Source organism: Aquarana catesbeiana, linkage group LG04 (genome assembly GCF_042186555.1).
Source record: "Aquarana catesbeiana isolate 2022-GZ linkage group LG04, ASM4218655v1, whole genome shotgun sequence".
In the NCBI taxonomy this organism is placed as follows: domain Eukaryota; kingdom Metazoa; phylum Chordata; class Amphibia; order Anura; family Ranidae; genus Aquarana; species Aquarana catesbeiana.
This window is the reverse complement of record NC_133327.1, coordinates 150,199,285-150,224,817: the sequence shown is the minus strand read 5'-3', so window position 1 is coordinate 150,224,817 and position 25,533 is coordinate 150,199,285. Positions and strand designations below refer to the sequence as shown.

At 43.7% G+C, this 25,533-nt stretch overlaps 1 protein-coding gene across 2 annotated transcripts in view; it reads right to left on the bottom strand.

The window, feature by feature from the left end:
• PLS1 (plastin 1) overlaps positions 1-25,533 on the bottom strand; it is a 227,386-nt gene that overhangs the window by 26,806 nt on the left and 175,047 nt on the right. For both annotated transcript variants that reach the window (XM_073625875.1, XM_073625874.1), the window contains exons 9-11: positions 14,815-14,892; positions 12,542-12,731; positions 1,382-1,460 (exon numbers count right to left, since the gene is read on the bottom strand). In XM_073625875.1, coding sequence (XP_073481976.1) covers positions 1,382-1,460; positions 12,542-12,731; positions 14,815-14,892 — 347 coding nt within the window. The remainder of the gene's footprint in view (positions 1-1,381; positions 1,461-12,541; positions 12,732-14,814; positions 14,893-25,533) is intronic.

Below are 25,533 nucleotides of genomic sequence, written 5' to 3'. Positions count from 1 at the left end.
GCGGGTGGACCCACTATGCACAAACTGTGGAGCTCTGGGCTGTTCTGTTTGTACTAGGCCTGCCTTACTTAGTTTTGGCGCCCTTTTTGTTAGTCTGAGATACTATTGGTCCTATGGAGAGAGGACCCACCCAGAATCCTGTGGATCCTCCCCTCTGTGTACTGTTCATATAGAGATGGAGGTCTGCACTGGGGCTCCATGCTGGGGTTCAGGATCCTCGGGAGACCCAGACCTATAACATGCCTGACTGAGTCCTTGCTGGAGGGAATAGCTCCTACGTGGTTGGCATGTTACTCAGGTGATAGCCTATAGGCTGACTTTCTGTTATATAGGATTAGATCTGGCTTTTGAACCTTAACTGTGTTTTTTCAATACCTTTTGGCCTCTCTTGCCTTTGTTTATGTGTATATATGTATGTACTTTGTATTTTTTGTTTTAGATGTTGACTAAACTATACAGTAACCAAGCCTTGATGAAGTGGCTATAGTTTACAATTTCGAAACATGTCGGCCATCATTTGCTCTTATGCAATATATACGGTATGTGTATCACTGTCCTGTATTTCTGGGGATTCGTTTTTCCCCATTTTATGTATATGTATGATATATATTTTCCTTTGTATACTTGTTGTGGTTTATAATAAAATGTCTCATTTTTTTTATATATCTGTGTCTTTACACATATGTCTGGAGTTGACCGTTTAACGCCCACTTTACACTTTGCTTCTTTTTTACTATATTTAATTGTAGCCATTCATACAGTGTGCACTATAAAGCAGTTATAGCCTCCTGGTTACAGAGGAGTTGTAGTATTATTGATCACCATTGCTGTTACTGTTTACCAATGCTACTGCCGACTGCTGATTTTGTGGGTACTATGTTTACTTTAATCTAGTGGTACAGAGCACTACCCTAAGCTACTGTAACATAGGGATTACATTGTCTAGTGAGCTGAACTAATTCTCTATTTGCCCATTTATGCATATACTGCAGTTTACTATAACCTTTGGGTTTCTTTACTACTAATCAGTTTTGTGTTTGCTTTTTTAATACTGAAACATAGTTGTGTGCATGATATATTTAAATTTGTGCTCCCAATAGTATTGCTATATCCATGTGCTTAACCTGATTTGCCAGAGGGCCTGATGTAGTTCACAGAGTCGAGGCAAAAGAACAAAGAACCAAATCTACCATGCGGCTAAGCTGCTAAATATTTAGATATCAAGAAAATGGCACCACAGTTGAACATATCCAGTAAGGCATAGAGCAACATGCCAAGTGCAGTAAATCATAGTTACCAATCAAATCAGAATACTTTGACTTCAGTAAAAGCAAAACATATTTCTCGTGAATCACTATCTAAAATGTGCATATGCGTTTACCTATATAAGTGGTTAACATAAGGGTTTACACCAAGAGAATTCATCCAATTTCGGAAAGTTCTCTCCTCATTAGTCTCTCCTGTGTGTGTAAAAGACAAAAATATTAAACTATAACATACAATTACCGATACTTATAAATAAATGTAGGTATTTTCCAGTACAATAACTGGTGAATAAATAAATGATTTCGGTGTATATACTTATATAGATTCTCCAAAATGGTTTTGGTACCATTGTCAGAGGGTGAACCTAACCCAGTTTTGTTTCAGGCTTGCATCCCTTTCTTGGGATGTTGCATTTTTCCTTGCTGTACAGCAACTCCTTACCAACTGATCAGAAGAATGTGTATTTCAGCAGTTTTATCTTCCCTAGCAACAGTCCCCAGGGACCCCTAAGAGGGTCTCCGCGTATTCAAACATCCACCAGCATCCACCAGCACCGCCATCTGTCTCACCAAACAGAACGTTTGGTGAGACAGATGGCGGTGCTGTTGGATGCATTGAGAACTGAGTATAAGGTGTGGAGTCACCTCATACCATGGAGATACTCATCTTTTAGAGTTTGTCTCTTTGATTGTGGCTGAAAAGATTTATATTTTTGTCATATTTATACTACCTTTATCCGATATTTTGAAAGCTTTAAGTCTAACCTCTATGACCACACATCGCTTTATGGGTGGGCTCTATCTTAGTACTGTTCAGGTCTCTCTGAAAGACTGTAACAGTCTGAACTATGTGGTGTCCATCATTAAGCATGAATCCGGGAAAAAGCTATTATAGCGAAACGTGTTGATTCCACACACTTATAACATTCAATATTGACTGTCCAACACCTTATCGGTTTTATATGATATGGTTTTATCTGAAATGTGCTTTATCTTTTAATGTGATTTATTAATAAAACAATGATTTTATATAATTTATGTTTTTGTCTTTCCTCATTTATTGGCATATTCCAAGTTCCTTTCCCTGTGGTTGGTGAGGCCCCCCTCTCCTTTTTAAGATGTGGTCCTCCCTCTTACAGGGGTTATGGTGTGGTCTGACATGTATTTGAATGGTATGGCGCTACTATGAGGATTAATTCTAATAATGTGTCTGGCTCACATCCTCTTTTGTACTGATTACAACTTAAAAGACTTTCATAGATGCTAGTAAGAGCTCCCCTGACTTGCAGAACAAATATCAGGAGTCATTCAGCCTCATAGAACAGTCATGAGAGAATGAAATCTCCTCCTACAAGCTTTAACCAATGCTCGGCTTGATGAGAAAAGGTATTTAGACATTTATATTTACTAAAATAATTGCATTTCCATGTTGTATGTACTGTTGGAGACCGGATATAGTGAATATGAATGTAGGGTCCTGGGTTTAATAACACTTTAATGACTATGTTTCAACCTACATATGAAGTTGATGATCATTAATACCTGCTTGGTATAATTGGTTAATCATACACCTGACTCTAATCCTCCAAAATCCTTGACTTTGTGCAAGTGTACAAAGTATGCAAGTATAAGAATTGATGCTGATTTGAAGGGTAGTCACACCAAATATTGATATGACTTCTGTTTGCTCACTTTGTAATTTTGTAGATTGATAAAAAATAAACTTTTAAAATACTGTATATATATATATATATATATATATATATATATATATATATATATATATATATATATATATATATATTTTTTTTTTTTTTTTTTCAAAGCATTCTTAATAACATTTCTTCATACCTGCCTAAAATGTTTGCACAGTAGTGTACATCATTCATCACATACATTAAGGCTGCATTCACACCTAAACTTTTTCAGCTCATAAAACACTCGAAAAAACGCCTGAAAAAACACCCAACAGGCAAAATCCCATTCATTTCAATAGCACCTGTGCACATCTGAGCGTTTTGTCACCTGAAGCAAAATGCCTGAAAAACGCCTTAAGCTCAAAAAAGAACATGAGCTTCTTTGGGGCAGATTACAGGCGTTTTTCTGCTTTTTACATTGGTGACCTATACAAAAACACGGCAAAAAACAAGGTAAAAACATGCGATTTTGATGCGCTCAGGTGTGAATGCCGCCTAAGTGTGCTTGCAGCTCAATATTATTCTTGATGCGCAAATGTTACATTGATATTATTGCATATTATTATTCCAAACATAATACAATAATCGTGTACAACTCATACATAACTTATTAATTATGTAATTCTCAAGGAACCTATTTATCTACATTTTAATGCACGTTAGTTGTAGGTATATATAAATGTATCTGCTTCCCATGCCATGTAGGTGTTGTGTGCTCATGTTCAAAGAGATTTGATACATCTAGGGTGTAGCCAACCTTGAGCTTTTGATTTATTGTTCTATGTGCTGGAGTAGTCCCTTAGCTCAAGATACTAATTGCTTCTGCCATTTACTGTTGGGTAGGCTCCAGTAGTCTGAGTCAGAAAAATGAATAACTGAGTTATGAATATTTATCCTCAGCAGTCTCTGGAGCTGCCTGGTTCAGTGGTGTGAGCTGGGGGAAGGTACTAAAGTGGTAGTAAAATGGGTTTGTTTTTATGTTTTACCTACAGGTAAGCCTATAATAAGGCTTACCTGTAGGTACTGTAAATATCTCCTAAACTTGCACCATTGAGGAGATATTTACTTGTGTAGCTGCTGGTGATGTCACCGGTGCATGCGCTCTGAAGAAATGGCATACTAATACCATTCCTTCAGAGCCCTGTGCTGTAAACAGTGACTCCTACGCGCATGCATGGGAGTGACGTCATTGTGGCTTGCCTATTCAAGCAGCCGCAGCCTGCGAGCCCAGGAGGAAAACTGGGTGAAGATGGAAGCCCTGTCAGTGGTGACAACGCATCACTGTCAGTCTTCTTTGGACTCTGCACAGAAGGAGAATCCTATCCAGAGAGAGAATGGATTAGAAAGCTGTGACTGGGTCATATGTCCTAAACTGACCTATTTGGAGGAGGGGGATCCTGTGCACAGATTTTTTTTTACCTTAAAGCGGAGTTCCGACTAAAACAAAAAAATTAAAAGTCAGCAGCTACAAATACTGCAGCTGCTGACTTTTAATAAAGTCACTTACCTGTCCAGGGTCCAGCAATGCGGGCGTACGAAGCCCCACTCCTCTCCCCTCCTCTCTCCGGCGCCGGCATTGTCACTGTGGGCGCCCGGCTGTGGCTTCACAGCCAGGCACGCACTGCGCATGTGCAAGCAATGCTGTGACTGGCCGGGCAATTATCTTGGACCTGTGACGTGTCCCAGATGATTGCCGAGAGGGAGGGGGAGAGCGCCGCAGCGCTGTGGTGCCCCGGGAGGAAGTGGGAGCTGGAACCCTCTAAAAAGAGGGTTTCCGCCCCCCCCCAAAAGAAAAAAATTACATGCCAAATGTGGCATGTCAGGGGGTTATCTTCCTTAAAGCGAAGTTCCATTTTTGGGTGGAACTCCGCTTTAATGCAGAGAATGCATTAAGGTAAAAATCCTCTACCTTTATAACCATTTTAATGGTTTTTATATATAGAATACACATTTGTACTGAGCTAATTAGAAATACGATCCAAAAAATTGTATGCTTCTAAAAAAGGGCCCTGTTCAGATACCCCGTTACAGGAACAAGCGCTCCCGCTTGCAGTTCCGAAATCGCTAATTTTAAATGAGATTTTAAAATGCATGTTTTGCCCCAATTGACACATGATTCTGCCACGCAACAATCGTGGCAGAATTGCACCTCATCTGGGATGTCATTAAGGGTAATGGCACCCAAAAGCGCATTGTGCATTTTGCCGCAATTTGGAATCGTGGGCAGGACCATCGCGATTCTGTGTGATTCCAAATCAGTTAATGTGAATGACGCCTAAAACATGAGGCATAATTCTCTATGGCTTTTTAGGCTAGTTAAAGGATGTAAACATTGGGATTATTTAGATCTGTACTGACTCTGCCAGAGATTTATTGGACGAAGTGTGATATTTTTAGAATATGACTCAGAGGTCCTAATAAACACAATAATTTGCCATGCTCATGCAAAATAAGTGTTGCTCTTTTTAACTGTATCTGGTCCATGAACCAATATTAGGAGGAATAACTAATGAGTCCTTGCATACTTTCAGCATTTTAACTGAGTTCTGTGTGAATGGCTACATTAATTATGCAACCCACCAGTGCAGGCTGTTTTAGTACAATCATACTTGCCAACTGTTCCTGATTTGCAAGGGTGTCTGTGTTAAATATTTATGCTTTGTAACTTGTGACTAAGAAATTGCCTGATCAAAACTGTAAGATATGTACTGTCTCTGCTTTCCAAAGCCACCAACCAGGTTCCACCTGTCACCTTTTAGAATAGGAGAGCAAATATCTAGCATATTGCTATGTGCATCACCTTCATCTTGCCTCTTATCCAAAATGAATTAAGTCTCATGACTTTTTCCACGTCCCATAACTTTTTGACCACTGATGTATGCATTGTTGATTTTGTTTATTTGCATTATTATTCATTTAAAATAGAAGTTTAAATTCAAATAAAATGCTGTAATTAGAAGTGAGGTCATGAAGAAGATGGGTGAAAATTGATAACTTAGTGCACAAATGTATCCATAAATTTTTAAAGCATAGCAAGGGCTTCGGTACAGTTTCCTTGTGCTAAATAATCTTGGCATGAGGCTCTCAATGCTTGGTGCATAAAGAATAATTCCCATCTCTAATCCTGCACTAATAACTACCCTCCAACTGCCTCATCATGACCCTTACCCCATGAAACCTAACACTATACAATATATATAACTCTAATATTATCCCTCCCTTAACACTAAAACCAAGCTAGGATCTCTTGTATGCTGAGATAACACAGAGCCTGTGCCAAGATCATACCGCACTCAGATCTTAGTGCCATGGTAAACTGTTCCTAAAGTGAACCTGTGCCCAGATCCCGCACACTAAATCAAGTACATATTCTAAACAGGCAATTAAGGCATTTTAACAAGCCCTCATTCACCTCTGCATCTATAGCCATTATGGAGAATTTAAACTAGTAATAAATTCTAGGCATTTTTAACCTTAAAGTGACATTAAACCTTCAGTGCTATCAATCTGTGCAGTGAAGTGGCATAGAGCCAGGAGAGCCGCGGTTGTCATGCACACCGCTGGATCAGGATCGGGCTCGAGTAAGTTTAACCACTTCAGCCCCGAAAAATTTTACCCCCTTCCTGACCAGAGCATTTTTTGCGATTCGGCACTGCGACGCTTTAGCTGACAATTGTGCGGTCGTGCGACGTTGTACCCAAACAAAATTGATGTCCTTTTTTTCCTATAAATAGAGCTTTCTTTTGGTGGTATTTGATCACCTCTGCGGTTTTTATTTTTTGCGTTATAAACAAAAAAAGAGCGAAAATTATGAAAAAAAGCAATATTTTTTACTTTTTGCTTTAACAAATATCTCTCAAAAATATATAAAAAAAACAATTTTTTTCCTCAATTTAGGCCGATATGTATTCTTCTACATATTTTTGGTAAAAAAAAAAATTGCAATAAGCATATATTGATTGGTTTGCGCAAAAGTTATAGCGTCTACAAAATAGGTGATAGTTTTATGGCATTTTTATTATTAATTTTTTTTTTTATTAGTAATGGTGGCGATCTGCGATTTTTATCGTGACTGCGACATTATGGCGGATACATCAGACACTTTTGACACTATTTTGGGACCATTGTTATTTATACAGCAATCAGTGCTATAAAAATGATTACTGTGTAAATGACACTGGCAGGGAAGGGGTTAAACACTAGGGGGAGATGAAGAGGTTAAGTGCATCCTAGGGATTGATTCTAACTGCGGGGGGGGGCTACCTAGGACATGACAGTGATCACTGCTCCCGATGACAGGGAGCAGTAGATCTCTGTCTTGTTACTAGGCAGAACGGGGAAATGCCTTATTTACATAGGCATCTCCCCGTTCTACCTCTCCACACCGCAATCGTGGGCCGCTGGCGAACATCGAGTTCCCGGGACCCGCGGCGAGTGTGCACAATAGGTGGCAAATTTGCGGACGTATATCTGTATGCGGCGGTCGGCAAGCGGTTAAGGGGGACTGGGGAAACACATGCAGCAGAGAAGGTTTCTTACCTTAAAAAGAGATGGTGCTTCTTTTTAACAGAGTTTTATAAATATAGACTTTTTTGCAGTTCAATTTTTTGTTTCTTTTCCCATTGTTTGGCATACCTAAAGTCCCTCCCTTCCTCGGTGAGTAGAGGGGGTCTGCTGTTTTCCCTTTCTGAGGTGCAGCTTTCCCCTCTGTTCTTTCTTTTCTTTTTGGTATATTGCTCTTTGGGATAGTGCCACAATGTGGATGTATCTAATTTAATGCTCTGTTCGCAAACAAAAATAATATATTGTTTCTAAAGCTGGCCATACATGGTTAGATTTTTGTTCGAATGGTCTTGAACTCATTTTGTACAAAAGCTGTTGAAATTTTGTCCTGACCTTCTACTTGAATGGAATCACATACATATTAAACAGGTTTTGTTCATTTCAATATTTTCGATTTTTCCTGAATAAAAACCACATTTCGCAGTTAGAATTTTGTTCTTTCAAGAAAAACTTTCTATCATTACGGTCAAAAAAATCGAGCATCATTTCAACCCTACTGGCCATTAAAAAATTGAATGAATGTTTTCAAACAAAATTCTAGTGTTGTAAAGCTAGCTTAAAGTGGAACTTGACCCATTGCAACTTGATAAAAAATAATGTTCTTTAGCAAGGAACATACATATCACATTAGTAATTAGGTTATCAAAATTAGTTTGTGCTGTAAATTGCTTCCAGCATTACTCCTGTTTCTTCTTGCAGGAGGTTGTCATTTTGCTGAAGCCCAAAGCCCCTGAACAGCAATAAATCATAAAGTCAAACTAAACCCATCAATTTAACAGTTTCAAAAAACAGTTACGTTCCTGGAATGCTAGGATTACTAACTCATTACTAATGATTACTAGATCTCATTTGCTTGTGCTCTCAACCAAACTGTCAAACCATCAAATGGCTGGTGTCATAACTGATCACATGTGCAGCACCATGACAGTTGCAGATTAAACAGAAGCAGCTTCCTTGGCTGTAAAGGACAGGAGGCTTTATTTCCGCTTTAAGGCTGTCAGCAGATCGGCCTCTACAAACTCGGCAGTGCCTAAAAATGCCTAAAATGGGAGAGAAATTGAGCATGTGCAGAGCAGGGTGAGACAGTGTATTACTATATATTAAACAGAATAGGCACTACTTTGTAATGTTTTACATAGCTATACCTGCAAAAGGGGCCAGTCTGAAATGATCTAGCAGGACTCAATTTTCTGATTATAGTTTCCAGCTGTTAGAAAACAACTGAAACTTGACTTCAGAGTCGTGTTGTGATCTTTGAAGATCTTTGAGAATAAATAACTAATTTGAAGGCAGCAGGAGAGGCTTGCGCATACTTGTTTTAAGTCTCTTTTACTGAATGTTAGGGATATATTAATCAGTACTAATGTATAATTTGTATAATATGTTAATAGTATAATGTCCATAGTCCAGACACAGGCACACTTTAGGTATACATGTATGCTTGCTATGTAATACATGGCATGCACCATCTTATGGAAAGAGAAAAGCATGCAAGTCATTATATAGGTTTTTAGCAGCACAACAATAAACTCATTTATCAGTACATCAAATGTTTTATTTTTTTATTTTTGTTCAGAAATGAAATGAAATTGTTCAAGGTAATCAAAATAATGTTCTAGGGTAATTTAATTTCTGCCTCCTCCAATTTCTTTATCAGTTCTTCTTTCTTGAAGGACAGAACCATGTTTGTTTAGGCACTATCCAGGGTCACCATCTACTTCCTTAATAGAGATGATGGCTCAGAGATGACACAGTCATATGAATTTTGCTATCTGTGCAGGTCTTGACTGTGTTCACAAATGTTGTGCCCAGATACAGATTCTCAATATGTTACTTACTACAAAAGTTACAATTCATCGGCCTCATGGACTGATGCCACTCTTCACTGATAACTTCTCTGTCTGTCTTCCTTACTTTCTCTCCCTTAAAATTCTAACTATCATTCTTGGTCACCTGAACATCCCTGTTAATACTAACATCTTGGCTATCTCTCAACTTCTCAACCTAATCTCATCTTTTGACCTAACACAATGGACAAACACTTGTTCTCACTCTAATGGCAACACCCTTGACCTTGTATTCTCTTATCGCTGTGCCGAGAGGTTACCGGCCCCTTCTGACTACTACATGCCCCCAATGGCCCTTCACTGCCTCATTGGCCAAGAGTAATGTGCAGAAAGTGAGAGGGGGTGATTCATGAATTACTTTAACTATGCATGGAGTGTATAGTGTTTTCAGTGTATATTTTAATTATATTGATTTAAGAACAAAAAGCTTATTAAAAAAAAAATGTTTTTATAATTAGGTAGATTTGAAGTAGTGCCTATTTACATTTACAACTTGGAGCTAGTGGCAAACTCCAAGCAAAAGGAGAAACTTCCTACAGTTTAATTTATAGCTATAATGAGAAGAGATCTAAATAGCAGGGGGATCAAGTTATACAGATTGTATCTGCTCTCTCCCCTTTTCTAGCAGTGACAAGACTTCTACCTTTTCTAGTACAGACAAGACTATCTGGCTTAGTAAGTTTTACACAATCTTCAATAACACAAGCAAGCACTGCTGAGCCTTTATATATTTATGTGTGTGTGTATAAATATATATATACAAGGCTTTTTTTCAGCGGGAACGCGGGGGAACGCAGTTCCGGCACCTCCTGGACTGACTGTATGTAATGGCAAGGGGTGCTGGGGTGTGCTGCAGGGTATTGATGCTCACTGCTGGGGGATCTATTCTAGCTGGAGGGGATCTATTTTTGCAGGGGGGTCTATTGTTGCTGGTGGGAGACCTATTGTTGCTACGGGTGGGTCTTAAGTTGCTGGGGGGTCAGTTGTTGCTGAAGGAGATCTACTGCTGGGGGAGGGGTCTATTGTTAATGGCTGCCAGAGAGTCTATTAATGCTGGCTGTGTGGATGGAGATCTGTTGATGCTGCTGGGAGTCTAATGTTGCTGGGGGGGGGGATTTTGTTGTGGGTAGTACATTGTTGTTAGGGGGATCTATTGTTGCTGGCTGAAGGGGATCTATTGTACTGCTTTTCTTGATACCATTACCAAATTCCATACAAATTACTTAGCACCACAAAATGATACTTGGTTCTGTATTGTCTAAAAGGGGTGGTACTGGAAGGTGGGTAGGGGATGGAACCAAGGGACGGTGCTCGGAGGTGGGTAGGGGCGGGGAAAAGGGATGACTCGGAAAAGGGGAGTTCCTGCACCTATTGTCTGAGAAAAAAAAGCCCTGTATATATATATATATATATATATATATATATATATATATATATATACTCTACATACATACAGTTAAAATGAATGAACTTTATTTATTGTTACTTATTTATAAACTAAAAAATCAAGGTAAACCTGACCAAAAACCATTATATTTTAACTCTATGTAAAATATGGTTCCCTCATACTGCACAGGAACCACACTACAAGCAAACTTTAGGTGCATGCAAAAGTCACATTGATAGAAATGTCACTCTGAAGCTTAAAAGAATGAACATATACTGTACCTACTACATAAGTAAGGGTGGTATCTGTGATACATAGAAAAGAATAACCCAACGGCACTATATTAGTAATCAAATGAATAACCCAATGGCACTGTACAGGTAATCAAATAATTGATGAATGCAGACTTTGATAAAATAATGATTAGTCCCTGTGTCAAGAGGGTTTGGTCTAGAGTCTATGGGCAATTTAAAAATTCAGCATGCTTTGAAAATAATTCACTACTTATGCCCTGTACACACGGTCAGGTGAGCCAAAATCTGTCAGAAAAAATCCATGGATTTTGTTGTCGGAAATGTCCGATCAATATCCGATCGTGTGTACAGGGCATAAGTGTAGCTGGCCTTCTTTTGACTTGTTTTAAGCTGCATTTGCATTCCCACGAATATGTATATGGAGAGGAGCAGAACTGCTGGAAACAAAAGCCCATGGACACAGGCCCCCATAATGTTAATTCATTAAACAAGAATTCTTTTTACTATGTTTAATACTTAATCACATAATAATTTTTCAAATCAAATATTCAATTTCTTTATATAAATAATGCATAGGTGTGAAACTGTAATTCTGTAAACATCAAATGGTTATTTAATCGCTCAAAGCAAACCTGCGTTGTCAAAGCTTTTTCCAGTCGAACTGCTGGGAGCAAGGAAAATGCAAGGTACTTCCAGGTATGGCGGAGCATGTGACTCACTCCATGTAACAGAAGTAGCCCAATTTCTCTGAATCCTCTGTAAGCTTCAATTTAGGTGACTCGTAGCTTAGGCTGGATGGTTTCTCATACTTCCAAAAGCTGAATGAAGTCGTTCTAAAGGGTGCTTCTCAGGATGGGGCAATTAAAGTGAGCATATTCCTTTGCATTGTATGGGCAAAGCACAGGTTACCTTTAAAGTCTTTATTTCTCAAAAAATGCTAATACGTTTCTCCAATCTTACTTAATACTTCATAGTACTTTAATGAATTAACCCTTACATTAACCTTTACATACAAATCACTGCACACATTCTTAATATACAATAGTGTATTGAACTGATGCATAGAACATGCTCACTAGAGGGGCATATCACTCCAGAAGGTAGGAGACAAGAGTAAATACTGTCAGTTAACACCTTCAGCTATTATTTGTATCCCATAAGATACTAATTTAGAAGGAAAAACAGAAAAACAATTTGCTATATTAGTATCAACACTGATAGCATTCATCAATGTGAACTGAATACGTCACTTCTGCAGTTCTTCAGGGCAATACTAATGTTCAGCATCAGTACGTCAATTAAAAAAATGTGTATAAGCCTCAATCTATTAAATTACGATTAGTCTAAGATTCACTAAAATGCATCCCAGCAACAGTAATAGTTTGGCTGTGTTTTCAGACTTGGTACAGACTGATTTTTACATGATAATAGACAGTAATACTCTACTTATACAGATAGAGTCCTAATAAGAAGAGCATAGTGATTTGTTCAGTCTATGGGAACTCATGATACCTGATGTTTAACTTACCTTCTACTGGATTAAAGTCATACCCATTGGCGCTGTGCAGAGCTGGGTACATGTTGAACAGATTTGCTACAAAAGCTAAGTTCAGTTTAGGGTTTCCTGAAGCCACATCTGATGGTGTCACAAACTGGCGGCAGCCCAGTTTGTCTGCTTGGTTCAACATGTAATTGGCTCGCTTTATATCATTAGGTTCCTGTCAAAAAAGCAGACAGACAATTGCAGAATATCTATAGGAAAACAATGTAACTATTATTTCTGGTACAATGTGTAAGCTATTTTACAGTAAGCTAATTTTCTCACGTAAAGTGCATCTGTGCCATTCTTAACACACAGCAAAAGAGCATTAAACAAGCCATCCCTGACCTCTCTAGATGAAGGTACTTTGATGTAATTAAATCTCAAAGATCCTCAAAGGTCACAACAAATACTCTAAAGTCAGGTTTCAGTTGGTTTGTAACAGCTTAGAAACACCTGCTGTGTGTTTACATTAAAGCGTATTAAACCCTGGGGGAAACCCCCCCCCAAAAAAAACCTGCAAGATAATGGCATAATGTGCTAGTATGCATCTCAAGCTCCCACAGTGGCGCCCGTTCACTGCTTAGGGGGCTGACATGTTCCCTCAGCGTTTCTTCCGGGTTCGCCGGCTCCGGCACTGTGAGTAGCCAGAGCCGCGATGACGTCACTCCCATGCGCGTGGGAGCCCTCGATTCCAGCAAGAAGCTCTGATTTTCCGGCATGATATGCCGGACCTTCAGAGCACATGCACCGTTGACATCAGCGGCTGCATGCAAGTTGAATATGTCCCAAACGGTGTACGTTTAGGAGATAGTCATTTGACCTACAGGTAAGCCTTATTATAGGCTTACCTGAACGTAAAAATCACAAAGCAGGGCATACAACCGCTTTAATCTCCCTGGCGGTTTTCCCGAGTGTGGCTCGGGGTTAAATTTCAGTAACATTAGCGGTAACCCCGAGCCACACTCGGGATTGCATTGCAGGATCTTGGTGCAGGTTACTGCACCAATTGCAGGATTCTGCGATGTCCCCCTGCTGTGTCTGCGGGCTGTGTCCTCCACCCCGATGTCCTGTGTGCCGGGCTTTGTTCCCTGCGAGCATCGCGACGCACGGGGCAGAGCCCGGAGGCAAATTAAAAAAATTGAAAATTTGAATATGTCCCAAACGGTGTACGTTTAGGAGATAGTCATTTGACCTACAGGTAAGCCTTATTATAGGCTAACCTGAACGTAAAAATCACAAAGCAGGGCATACAACCGCTTTAACCTCCCTGGCGGTTTTCCCGAGTGTGGCTCGGGGTTAAATTTCAGTAACATTAGCGGCATTAGAGGCAAATTCAAAAAACTGAAAATTCATAACACATACAGTACACTGTAATCTTTTCCATAGCAACCAAAAAGTGTCCCTATACATCGAAAGTGGTTTTAGACCAGCTAGAAAACAGCGATAGTAAATTAGAACACTTGCAGAATTGAGCGATAGTGAATCGTGGGTAAATTAATTTTATTATTATTATATTATTATTTTTTATAATTATTTATAGTTATTTATTATATCATAATAATGATTTTGTGTTTCAAACTTTATCATACCCGGGATATCTACTAGACTCTTGTTTGGACAGATTTAAGTGTGTTATTGCTAAGAATTACAGGCCTACAATATAAAAGGCCAAATTTCTATGCAAAACAATTGTACCGCTTTGAGATGCAAAAATCTGACATAACCATACCGCCAGGGAGGTTACAGGGAAAACAGTCTGCAAAGATTTCGTTCAATAGGTAAATTAGCTAAGATTACTCTGTTCTGAACTTATACCCAAAGCTGCAGAGGTTCACTTAAAACTTGTTTATGTGACTGCTACATTGCTGATGTAATCTCTGAGAATAATTGAAATTGTTAATCTTAAAATGCAGCGAGTTAAAGTTGAAACACACCTGGACAATACAAACAAAAAAATACATAAGCAAAAGGTTACTTTCAGTGAAAGACATATTTTAAAATAATTGCTAGAAAAAAAGTCTTGGGCATCTGAAGTTATTGTTATTGCAAGAGTTAATCTTGGATTTATACCCTTCTACCGCCCAACCTCATTATTAATCCTTTATTGAACTGGTTGGCTTCACGGAACAATAGAAAGGCTCAAAAAGTGGTAGAGATGGAGCACAACTCAGCCAACGGGTATTTTCAAAATTTGCATAAAACTTCAGCTGCCTACATTTCTGTATCTGTCCATTATGAAACATAGCATGTGAACTTACATTAAACCCGGCAAAGTCTATGAAAACATCATTCTTGGGGGCAATCTCTCTTAACAAATGGAAGTATGCTTTGGAATCCTTAGAATAAAATAAATACATTTAGATTAGTATGTCAGTATCATAATGAGTTAACTATAACACACTGATATGTTAAGGTAGATGTTTTAACTGGTCTGTGTTCACCTGCAGGGGTGTAGATAAGGGGGACCAAAGTGGAGCAAAGTGCAGCTAGTCAGCTGTTTTAAGGTATTCAGGAGGCCAAATGGCACTTTTAAAGGAGTACAATTATCTGTCTGCAAGTGCTGAACCTTTAAAGACCAGTAGATGACCATGCATTTTGTGCTTTACCCCTGCGCTCTACACGTTACATATTATCTGACCTCTGCACTCTGTGTTAGGCAATCCTGACCTCTACACTTTGTACATTACATATTCCTGACACCTGTACTCTGTGCCTTACCCACTAATGAGCCCTGTACTCTGTACATACTGTAGGCTTAGGTTTTAAGCCTCTCCCACTGTTGAAGCAATTTTGTCACACTTACACACCACTTCATAATTCTCCCCTGGGTGCCCAAGAGGGAGTCCTGCTAGGCAATCTGTACTGGGGAGAGGAGAACTCGGAATCACTGCATCAGCAGTCTGATTTGGCCCCACCAACTGGCAAGAAAAAAGTGCAGGGAGCCGTCTGAGAAAGTAGAGGTTATTGATGGAACCCGTGGGCAGGAGAGATGTGCCAGCTGGGGGCAATGTATAAACTGTATGTAGCATCAGCTGCATACCGCGCCATGTTCCAGCAGCAGGATGGGGACTTCCTGTTCTGTTCCAGGAACAAAATCAGGTTGGGTTGAGTGCCCCTCAACCATTCACAGGAATACAACGTTTTCTCTGAACGACTAAGGTGGGCGGATAATGTCGTAGTCTCCGCCTCAGTTAATCAAAGGAAGCTTTGCATTCATTGATAACATATAAGGCTTCTTGTGAATGGCTGAGCAGACTTTGTTCTGAAACACAGCACTGTATACTGCATGTAGCCGATGCTTCATACAGTTTATACAGCGGTTAGAGTGAGTGCATCTATTAGTTAATTAAAAGAAACTAAGAACTGAGAGATCAAAGACCGTTGATCACTCAGTTCTCAGGTCCGCTCTGAGCACAGAGCAGTGACTGTCAGCCACCATTCTGTGATCTGACTAAGGCCTTATAGGCTGAAAAGTATCAACTGATTTTATCTGCGTTTGTACACTGTGGCTTTTCAATAAAATGAAGATTCTTTAAGAGCAACAACCAGTGTGCGGATCATCTTTCCTACATTATTCTACTCCATTCAGCGACTGTGGATCGAGCACCCGGGAGCTCTTCCATCAGTGTGTTGTATGGGTAGTAGCACTGATTTTTCTGTTTGCATTCTGTGCTATACCCCTCCAGAGCTCGCTGGAGTCCCGGGCTGTGGAAGGGGCAGGATCGGCTGGCTCAGACTCCCAGCACCCGACATTATTGTCAGGATCCCTGCAGAGTCTGGACTGGCTCTGTGACATCAGCCAACAGTGAAATTTGTCTCACTGTCTGCTGAATCTGGGTCACAAGAGTGCAGAAGTAAGTGCTGTAAGTAAGTGTTGTATGGGTAGTAGCACTGATTTTTCTGTTTGCATTCTGTGCTCCACCCCTCCAGAGCTCGCTTGAGCGTCGGGCTGTGGAAGGGTCAGGATCGGCTGGCTCAGACTTTCAGCACCCGACATTATTGTCAGGATCCCTGCAGAGTCTGGGCTGGCTCTGTGATGTCAGCCAACAGTGAAAATTGGCTCACTGTCTGCTGAATATCTGGATCACAAGAGTGCAGAAGTAAGTGCACTCCTGTATCCCACAAGAGAAGTATGGCCAAAAGAGCATTGGCCATACTTCTCCTTTTTAGGAAATAGTTCATTCGGACCTGCTTAGCTCAAATGAACTATTTAAAGTCACCGTAAGCATAAGTTATGTTTTAACCCTTCCACTGTGTTATAGGGATAGTGGGCCTGCTTTTCCACTACCATCCAGTCTACAGGATTGGCCATCAGAGGATGGACTGCTGAGCCAGAAGACCATGAAGACCTCAGGTTTGAGAGGGAGGCCCAGAGCACTGGTGGCTACCTTCTGCTTAGTTAGCAAAGAGTATGTGAGATTGCTCACCATCAGGAGATCATCTTCAGCATCAGTGTGATACTTGTTTCATACTTGTTTGCTGTCACAGGGATTTGCTATCATTAGTAGAGCTCTGTCTAAAGGGTATTGCATACATTAGGCTGTATATGGCATACTCCTGAAGCCTGCACTATTTATATTATATTGTACAATGGATGCTGATTTAATGAAGTTCTCCTTTAAGGTAGGCTGTGTGCAGAAAAACATATGTAATGGTCGAGTTTTATACTTTTACAAATTTGATGTGCTGAGGTCTGTACATGTCTGTTAAGACTCATGCTTGTAGTACAGTAAATAAAGCATATTTTTGGGGTATAAGGATGGTGTTACCTTGTACACAGTGAGTAGGGTAAAGTTTTCCCACTCTTAGCACAATTTGCCACACCCTTAATGTTTGACAGCGTGGCAGGTGCGCCTGAAAAGACCTGACATGAAAGACCTGAAAGAGCAAGCAGATTCAAGAGATCTTCACTTCATTTCACATGAATGTGATTGGCTATGTAAAGTGAAGTGCTAGTAAAATAAAGGTGGTCCTTTAATAGATCAGCCTCTGGAGGTTTGGGAATAGCATGAGAGTAAAACATAAAAATAAATATTCTCTATTATGTGACATTTTAAAAAACTGTTAAAACTGATAACTTATGAATCATAAAAAAGGTTCATCAAGAATGCTTCACATTTATAGTGCAGACATTTTTTATGTTTAATCTCTGTTTATTAAAGTTTTGACTTTTTTATATAAGCAAATAAATATAATCACAATAGTACCAACTTCAGCCAAAATTAAAATTCAGTATATGTAAACCCTCATCTTGCAAAACAACCCATGACCTGTGAAGGACTAAACTTCAGTCCTAGAAGCTACCCCTTAACCATCAACCTCTAATACCTCCCACAAATGACACGACAAGGTGGTGGAGTAAATGGCCTTGTCGGCCTTTTATTAATAAAATATAAAACCAATAAATAACATTTTTGTAAATAACTTTTAAATAACTTTTAAATAACTTTACGGAATTATTGGAGTCTAGGAGGGGAATCCACCCACAGGTCACTGCATAGGAACTCTTAAACTTTTTAAGGCCTCCAGTCGCTAACCCCAGACTGTGAGACAGTACCCAACCTCTCAGTGACCAAACTTTTCCCCTTCCTGGTTAACCCCTCGTAACCGGAAGGTACATAAAAACAGCCCATATTATATATGGGTACCAACCGTGTAAACTCTAAACAGCCCATATTATATATGGGTACCAACCGTGTAAACTCTCCATACCATCAATCTCCTCCTCCTCACAGACCCAAACCACTGCCACACTACAACCAACGTCCCTTATTGCCATAACCTCAGGGAGGGTGGGTGGGAATCTTCCTCCCCGCCGCTCTCCACTGACGTCACATCCCCCCTTCTCCTCTCTACATTTCCTTCTGCCTCCTCCTCTGCTCCAGCCCCTCCCTTATCCTTAAAGGGGAAAGTGACCAGCACAAACAGCCTGACTGTGCAGTCCACACAGGTCATGCTGTCCCTGCGCTGATCCCCTGCTCCTCTCTGCTCCGGGACCTTCTTGACCTGTGAAGGACTAAACTTCAGTCCTAGAAGCTACCCCTTAACCATCAACCTCTAATACCTCCCACAAATGACACGACAAGGTGGTGGAGTAAATGGCCTTGTCGGCCTTTTATTAATAAAATATAAAACCAATAAATAACATTTTTGTAAATAACTTTTAAATAACTTTTAAATAACTTTACGGAATTATTGGAGTCTAGGAGGGGAATCCACCCACAGGTCACTGCATAGGAACTCTTAAACTTTTTAAGGCCTCCAGTCGCTAACCCCAGACTGTGAGACAGTACCCAACCTCTCAGTGACCAAACTTTTCCCCTTCCTGGTTAACCCCTCGTAACCGGAAGGTACATAAAAACAGCCCATATTATATATGGGTACCAACCGTGTAAACTCTAAACAGCCCATATTATATATGGGTACCAACCGTGTAAACTCTCCATACCATCAATCTCCTCCTCCTCACAGACCCAAACCACTGCCACTGCTCACAAGGGGTAAAACCTTACCCTTGCGAGCACCTCCACACCCTCAAAGCTCGCTGTACCCCCTCCTGCAAACCAAGCGCCCAAAGATCAGTGCCCACATCATTCAGATGCACCCCATCACTTCTCAGGTACCTCCAGGTATCCACCTCCAACTCCCTATGCCGTATGGTCACTCCCCCATTCCGCATAACAAACTTGCTGACCTCCTTATTTACCTTCACACGTGCCCTATCAACCTTTATATCAGACAAAGCCCAGCGCCATGACCTTCTACCCACCATGTCCGACCATACTATCACCATCCCAGGGAAAGCCGCCTGTAAACGTAGAACATCACATTTTATGTCACGTATGAGGTCCCTCATGGACCTGACCCCCATGTCATTGCCCCCCACGTGTAAAACTAAAACATCCGGGGCCCTGTCCCACCGAGCAAACTTGTGGACCTCTGACCTTACCCTGTTCCACCTCATCCCTGACAACCCAATCCACCTTACCCGTGCTTCCTGCCTTGGGATACCCAGCTGCCTACCATTCGGCCGAACGTCGGCCCGCTTGGCACCCCAGAACACGAATGAGTGGCCCAATATCCAAACCAGGGGCACCGAGTCACCTGTAAAGTAAGGTTAACAGGACACAACAATAAATCACCAAAACTTTCACCAGACCCCCCAAAATTCAAAAAGAAACACCCCCCTTTTTCTCAACAAGCCTATAATAAATGCGGGCGGATGTAAAGCTTAAACCTATCTGAGTCCCACCTGCCAATACGCTTAACTGCCTCAGAACCCAGGCCCGCCCTGGCCGCTTCAGTAGCAGCCCCAATACGAAAGGAATGGGACGAGTATCTATTGGGGTCATACCCGGCTGCCGATAAACACCTTTTGAACACGGCAACAAACTGGAATTTTGACAAAGAGGATCTGTCCGCATGTATCAGAAATGAGCCCGGGCAACGCGGGCGCAAATCACAAAATTTCTTTACCGCTGCTACCGGACAAATCTGGGATCCCGCGATCCGGAACACCTCAAGTTGTACTCCCTTCCCTGCCTGATCTGTTTTTGACCGTTTTATGTAAATCCTAACCGATTCCTGTGTACAGACCAAATCCTCCCATTGCAGTCCCCCATTTGCTCGTTTGGACGGGCTGACCAGTTCGCTCACCCGTAGCGCCCCAAAAAACGCTAAAGCAAAAGCCGCACAAAAAAGTGCGCTTTCAAAACTAGAATTACAAATGCCTTCTATCTGGCTAAATAGCCCGTGTAACATTTCAAACGACACAGGTCGTCGCCCATCCCTGCTCTTATGACCTTTTCTGTAACCTTTCAAAGCTTGCCTAACCCAAAAATCCTTTGTATGGTCCCGCAACCCCTGCAACTTAAAGAGAAAGGCCAAACCCGCCATTTTCTTATCGATGGCGGCTGCCGAGATGCCCCGCTCGAAACCGAAATTGAGAAAGTATAGCATCGCCTGAGGTATCTCCCGGCTCACAGGGTCGATGTTTAAACTTTTTAAGCATGCCAACCATTCTTGCCATACCTTAGAGTAAGCGTCCCAAGTGACCTTACTCACGGAGTTTTGGATCCACCTGGCCGCGCTCCCAAGGCAACGGTCCATATCCAGTCCGGGCAGGTAACCCCCTGCTGCTCCGCGTCTGGTGCCAGTTCCCGAAACTTGTCCCACAGGCTGCACAGGACTGGGCCGATCAGCCGCCCTTCCGGAATCCACCGCCGACGCTTGTCCCTGGTCCTCGTCTCTCTCTGACCCGGACAGTTCACCTTCCGACCTGTCGCTGACTTCCTCCTGGCGAACGACCGGTGCCTGCACGCCAGAGGTTCCCGCTCTGGCTGCCGGGGGTCTCCGCTGTTGCTCTCTCCCCGCCCGCTGCGCCGCAACACCGGACCCGCGTCCTGGCCTTGTAGACGGACTTCTGTTCCTCTGACTATGCTGGGCCTCCGCTGTTCTCCTTTCACCTCTGTTCACCACCGACACTGTGCTTCTCAAGGTTCCACCTCTGGCTGGCGTAGGGCTGCTGGCCGCATGGACCCCCTGACCAGCCCCCCGATCAACTGCCGATGATCGACGGTCCGACTGACCGCTTGCTGACCCCAGCGACTCTCCATCTGGTTGTTCCTGTCGCCTGCGACGCGCTGAGGGGGGGGAACCGAGGGTTGCGCTGGTCTCCCCCATCCCTGCACTTCTTCCTCTGCGCTGTGAACGCTGCACCTCTCCCATGCTGGCTCCCCGAGCTTGCTGAGCACTGGGGGGGGGTGGCTGATTCTGTCTGCCTCTGTGCTGGTCCCTGGGCCTCTGACTCACAGGAGAAGAGTCAGGGCTGAAGCGCTGTGGCGGCCTGGAACGGCGCCCACGTGGAGTCTCCTGGCCCCCCCCGCTCGGTGCCGCTCTGTCTTCCTGTATTATGGCTGCGACCTGAGCCTGCAGCCAGTCTGCCCCCTGAGTTGCGGCCACCGCTCTGAGCTGTTCGAGCAAAGCCGCCGCCGTTAAATCCGCCATGACAGTGGATTTTTTTTTTTTTTTTTTTTTTTTTGGAGCAGTGTGAGAGCGTGTCGAATCTTCCTCCCCGCCGCTCTCCACTGACGTCACATCCCCCCTTCTCCTCTCTACATTTCCTTCTGCCTCCTCCTCTGCTCCAGCCCCTCCCTTATCCTTAAAGGGGAAAGTGACCAGCACAAACAGCCTGACTGTGCAGTCCACACAGGTCATGCTGTCCCTGCGCTGATCCCCTGCTCCTCTCTGCTCCGGGACCTTCTTTCAGTTTAAAACAGAAGTGAATGGCAAAATATTTGCATATACATACAGTATCTCACAAAACTCACACACATTTTTGTAAATATTTTATTATATCTTTTCATGTGACAACTCTAAATTAATTACACTTTTCTACAATGTAAAGTAGTGAGTATACAGCTTGTATAACAGTGTAAATTTTCTGTCCCCAAACAACACACAGTCATTAATGTCTAAACCGCTGGAAACAAAAGGGAGTACACCCCTAAGTTAAAATGTCCAAATTGGGCCCAATTAGCCATTTTCCCTCCCCGGTCTCATGTGACTGGTTAGTGTTACAAGGTCTCAGGTGTGAATAGGGAGAAGGTCTGTTAAATTTGGTGTTATCGCTCTTTCATACTGGAAGTTCAACATGGCACCTCATGGCAATGAACTCTCTGAGGATCTGAAAAAAAGAATTGTTGCTCTACATAAAGATGGCCTAGGCTATAAGAAGATTGCCAAGACCCTGAAATTGAGCTGCGGCACGGTGGCCAAGACCATTCAACAGTTTAACAGGACAGGTTCCATTCAGAACAGGCCTCGCCATGGTCGACCAAAAAAGTTGAGTGCACGTGCTCAGCAGCATCGTATCCAGAGGTTGTCTTTGGGAAATAGACATATGAGTGCTGCCAGCATTGCTGCAGAGGTTGAAGGGGTGGGGGGTCAGCCTGTCAGTGCTCAGACCATACGCTGCACACTGCATGAAATTGGTGTGCATGGCTGTCGTTCCAGAAGGAAGCCTCTTCTAAAGATGATGCCCAAAAAAGCCTGCAAACAGTTTGCTGAAGACAAGAAGACTAAATACATGGATTACTGGAACCATGTCCTGTGGTCTGATGAGACCAAGATAAACTTATTTGGTTCAGATGGTGTCAAGCGTGTGTGGCGGCAACCAGGTGAGGCGTACAAAGACAAGTGCGTCTTGGCACAAGCATGGTGGTGGGAGTGTCAAGGTTTGAGGCTGCTTGATTTCTGCCGGCACTGGGGAGCTACGGTTCATTAAGGGAACCATGAATGGCAACATGTACTGTGACATACTGAAGCCGAGCATGATCCCCTCCATTCAGGGACTGGGCAGAAGAGCATTATTCATACATGATAACGACCCCAAACACACCTCCAAGGTGACCACTGCCTTGCTAAAGAAGCTGAGGGTAAAGGTGATGGACTGGCCAAGCATGTCTCCAGACCTAAACCCTATTGAGCATCTGTGGGGCATCCTCAAACGGAAGGTGGAGAAGCACAAGGTATCTAACATCCACCAGCTCCGTGATGTTGTCATGGAGCAGTGGAAGAGTACTCCAGTGGCAACCTGTGAAGCTCTGGTGAACTCCATGCCCAAGAGGGTTAAGGCAGTGCTGAAAAATAACGGTGGCCACACAAAACATTAATGGCTGTGTGTTGAGCAGGGGCGGACTGACAACTCATGGGGCACCTGGGCAATAGTAGATCATGGGGCCCCCTGTGTCCCCACCCACACGCAAGCCACACCTACACAAAGCCCCACCTACATAAATCATTGGGGCACACAGTAAGGCACACAGCAGGGCACAAGCACATCACAGGGCATGGGGCGCACAGCAGGGCACATCATGGGGCACAGGGCACATCAAGGGGTACACAGCAGGGAACAACACAGGGCATGGGACACACAGTAGGGCACACAGGAAGGCACATCATGAGGCAAAGGGCACACCAGGGGGTACACAGCAGGGCACTGAGAACATCACAGGGCATGGGGCACATCACAGGACACACAGTAGGGCACATCAGGGGGTACACAGCAGGGCATTGGGCACACAGCAGGGCACATCATTGGGCACACAGCAGGGTTTATTATGCTGTACACTGCAGGGCACATTATTGAGCACAGCATGGTGCATCACAGGGGGCACAGGGAACATCAGGGGGTACACAGCAGGGCATTGGGCACACAGCAGGGCACATCATGGGGCACCCAGCAGGGTTTATTATGCTGTACACAGCAGAGCACATTATTGAGCACAGCATGGTGCATCACAGGGGGCACAGGGAACACCAGGGGGTACACAGCAGGGCATGGGGCACACAGTAGTTTGATCATGGGGTATACAGCAGGGCATATCACAGGGCACATCAGGAGGTACACAGCAGGGCATGCGGCACATCACAGGGCATGTGGAACATAGTAGGGCACACAGCAGAGCACAGGGCACACAGTAGGGCACATCCCAGGGCACATCATTGGAAACAGGGCACATTTGGCGGTACACAGCAGGATACATCACAGGGCATGGGGCACACAGTACGGTACATCAGGGGGTGCATAGCAAAGCACGTGGCACATCACAGGGCACATCAGGGAGTACACAGCAGGGCACAGAGCACATCACAAGGCATGGGGCACACAGTAGGTCACATCACAGGGCACACAGTGGGGAACATCATGGGACACCGGGCACATTAGGCGGTACACAACAGGGCACATCACAGGGCATGGGGCACACAGTAGGGCACATCAGGAAGTACACGGCACATCACAGGGCATGGGGCACACAGTAGAGCTCATCACAGGGCACACAGTAGGTCACATGAGGCGTTACACAGCAGGGCATGGGGAACATAGCAGGGCAAAGGACACATCACAGGGCATGTGGCACACAGTATGGCACATCCAAGGGGTACACAGCAGGGTACATCACAGGGCATAGGGCACATCACAGGCCACAAGGCACGCAGTATGGCAAATAGCAGGGCACAAACCAAAACACAGGGCACACAGCAGAGCACTGGGATCCTCCAGACTCAACACAGTGTCTGTCAGGACAGCCATCGGGGGGGGGACGCGGGGGGGTGGAGGACACAGGGGAACACCGTGGGGGGGTGGACAACACAGGGGGACACCGTTGGGGGAGAGGACACAGGGGGACACTGTGGGTGGGGGGCAGAAGACACAGGGGGACACCGTGGGGGTAGAAGGCACAGGGGGACACCGTAGGGGGGTGGAGGGCACAGGGGGACACTGTGGGGGGGGTGGACAAAACAGGGGGAAACTGTGGGGGGTGGACAAAACAGGGGGACACTGTGGGGAAGGAGGGATGGAAGGCACAGGGGGACACTGTGGGTGGAGGACACAGGGGGACACTGTGTGTGGAGGACACAGGGGGACACTGTGGGTGGAGGACACGGGATACACTATGGGGGGTGGAAGACACAGGGGGCCACTGTGGGTGGGTGGACAAAACAGGGGGATACTGTGGGGGGGTGGACAAAACAGGGGGACACTGTGGGGGTGGACAAAACAGGGGGACACTGTGGGGGGGTGAACAAAACAGGGAGACACTGTGGGGGGGTGGAAGGCACAGGGGGACACTGTGGGTGGAGGACACAGGGGGACACTGTGGGTGGAGGACACAGGGGGACACCTTGGGTGGGTCAAGAAAACAAGGGGACACTGTGGGTGGGTGGAGGACACAGGGGGATACTGTGGGTGGGTGGAGGACACAGGGGGACACTGTGGGTGGGTGGAGGGCACAGTGGGACACCGTGGGTGGGTGGAGGACACAGGGGGACACCGTGGGTGGGTGGAGGACAGAGTGGATGGGTGGGGAACACAGGGGGGACACTATGGGTGGGTGGAGGACACTGGGGGGGCACGGTAGGTGGAGGACACTGTGGGTGGGTGGAGAACACAGGGGGACACCATGGGTGGATGG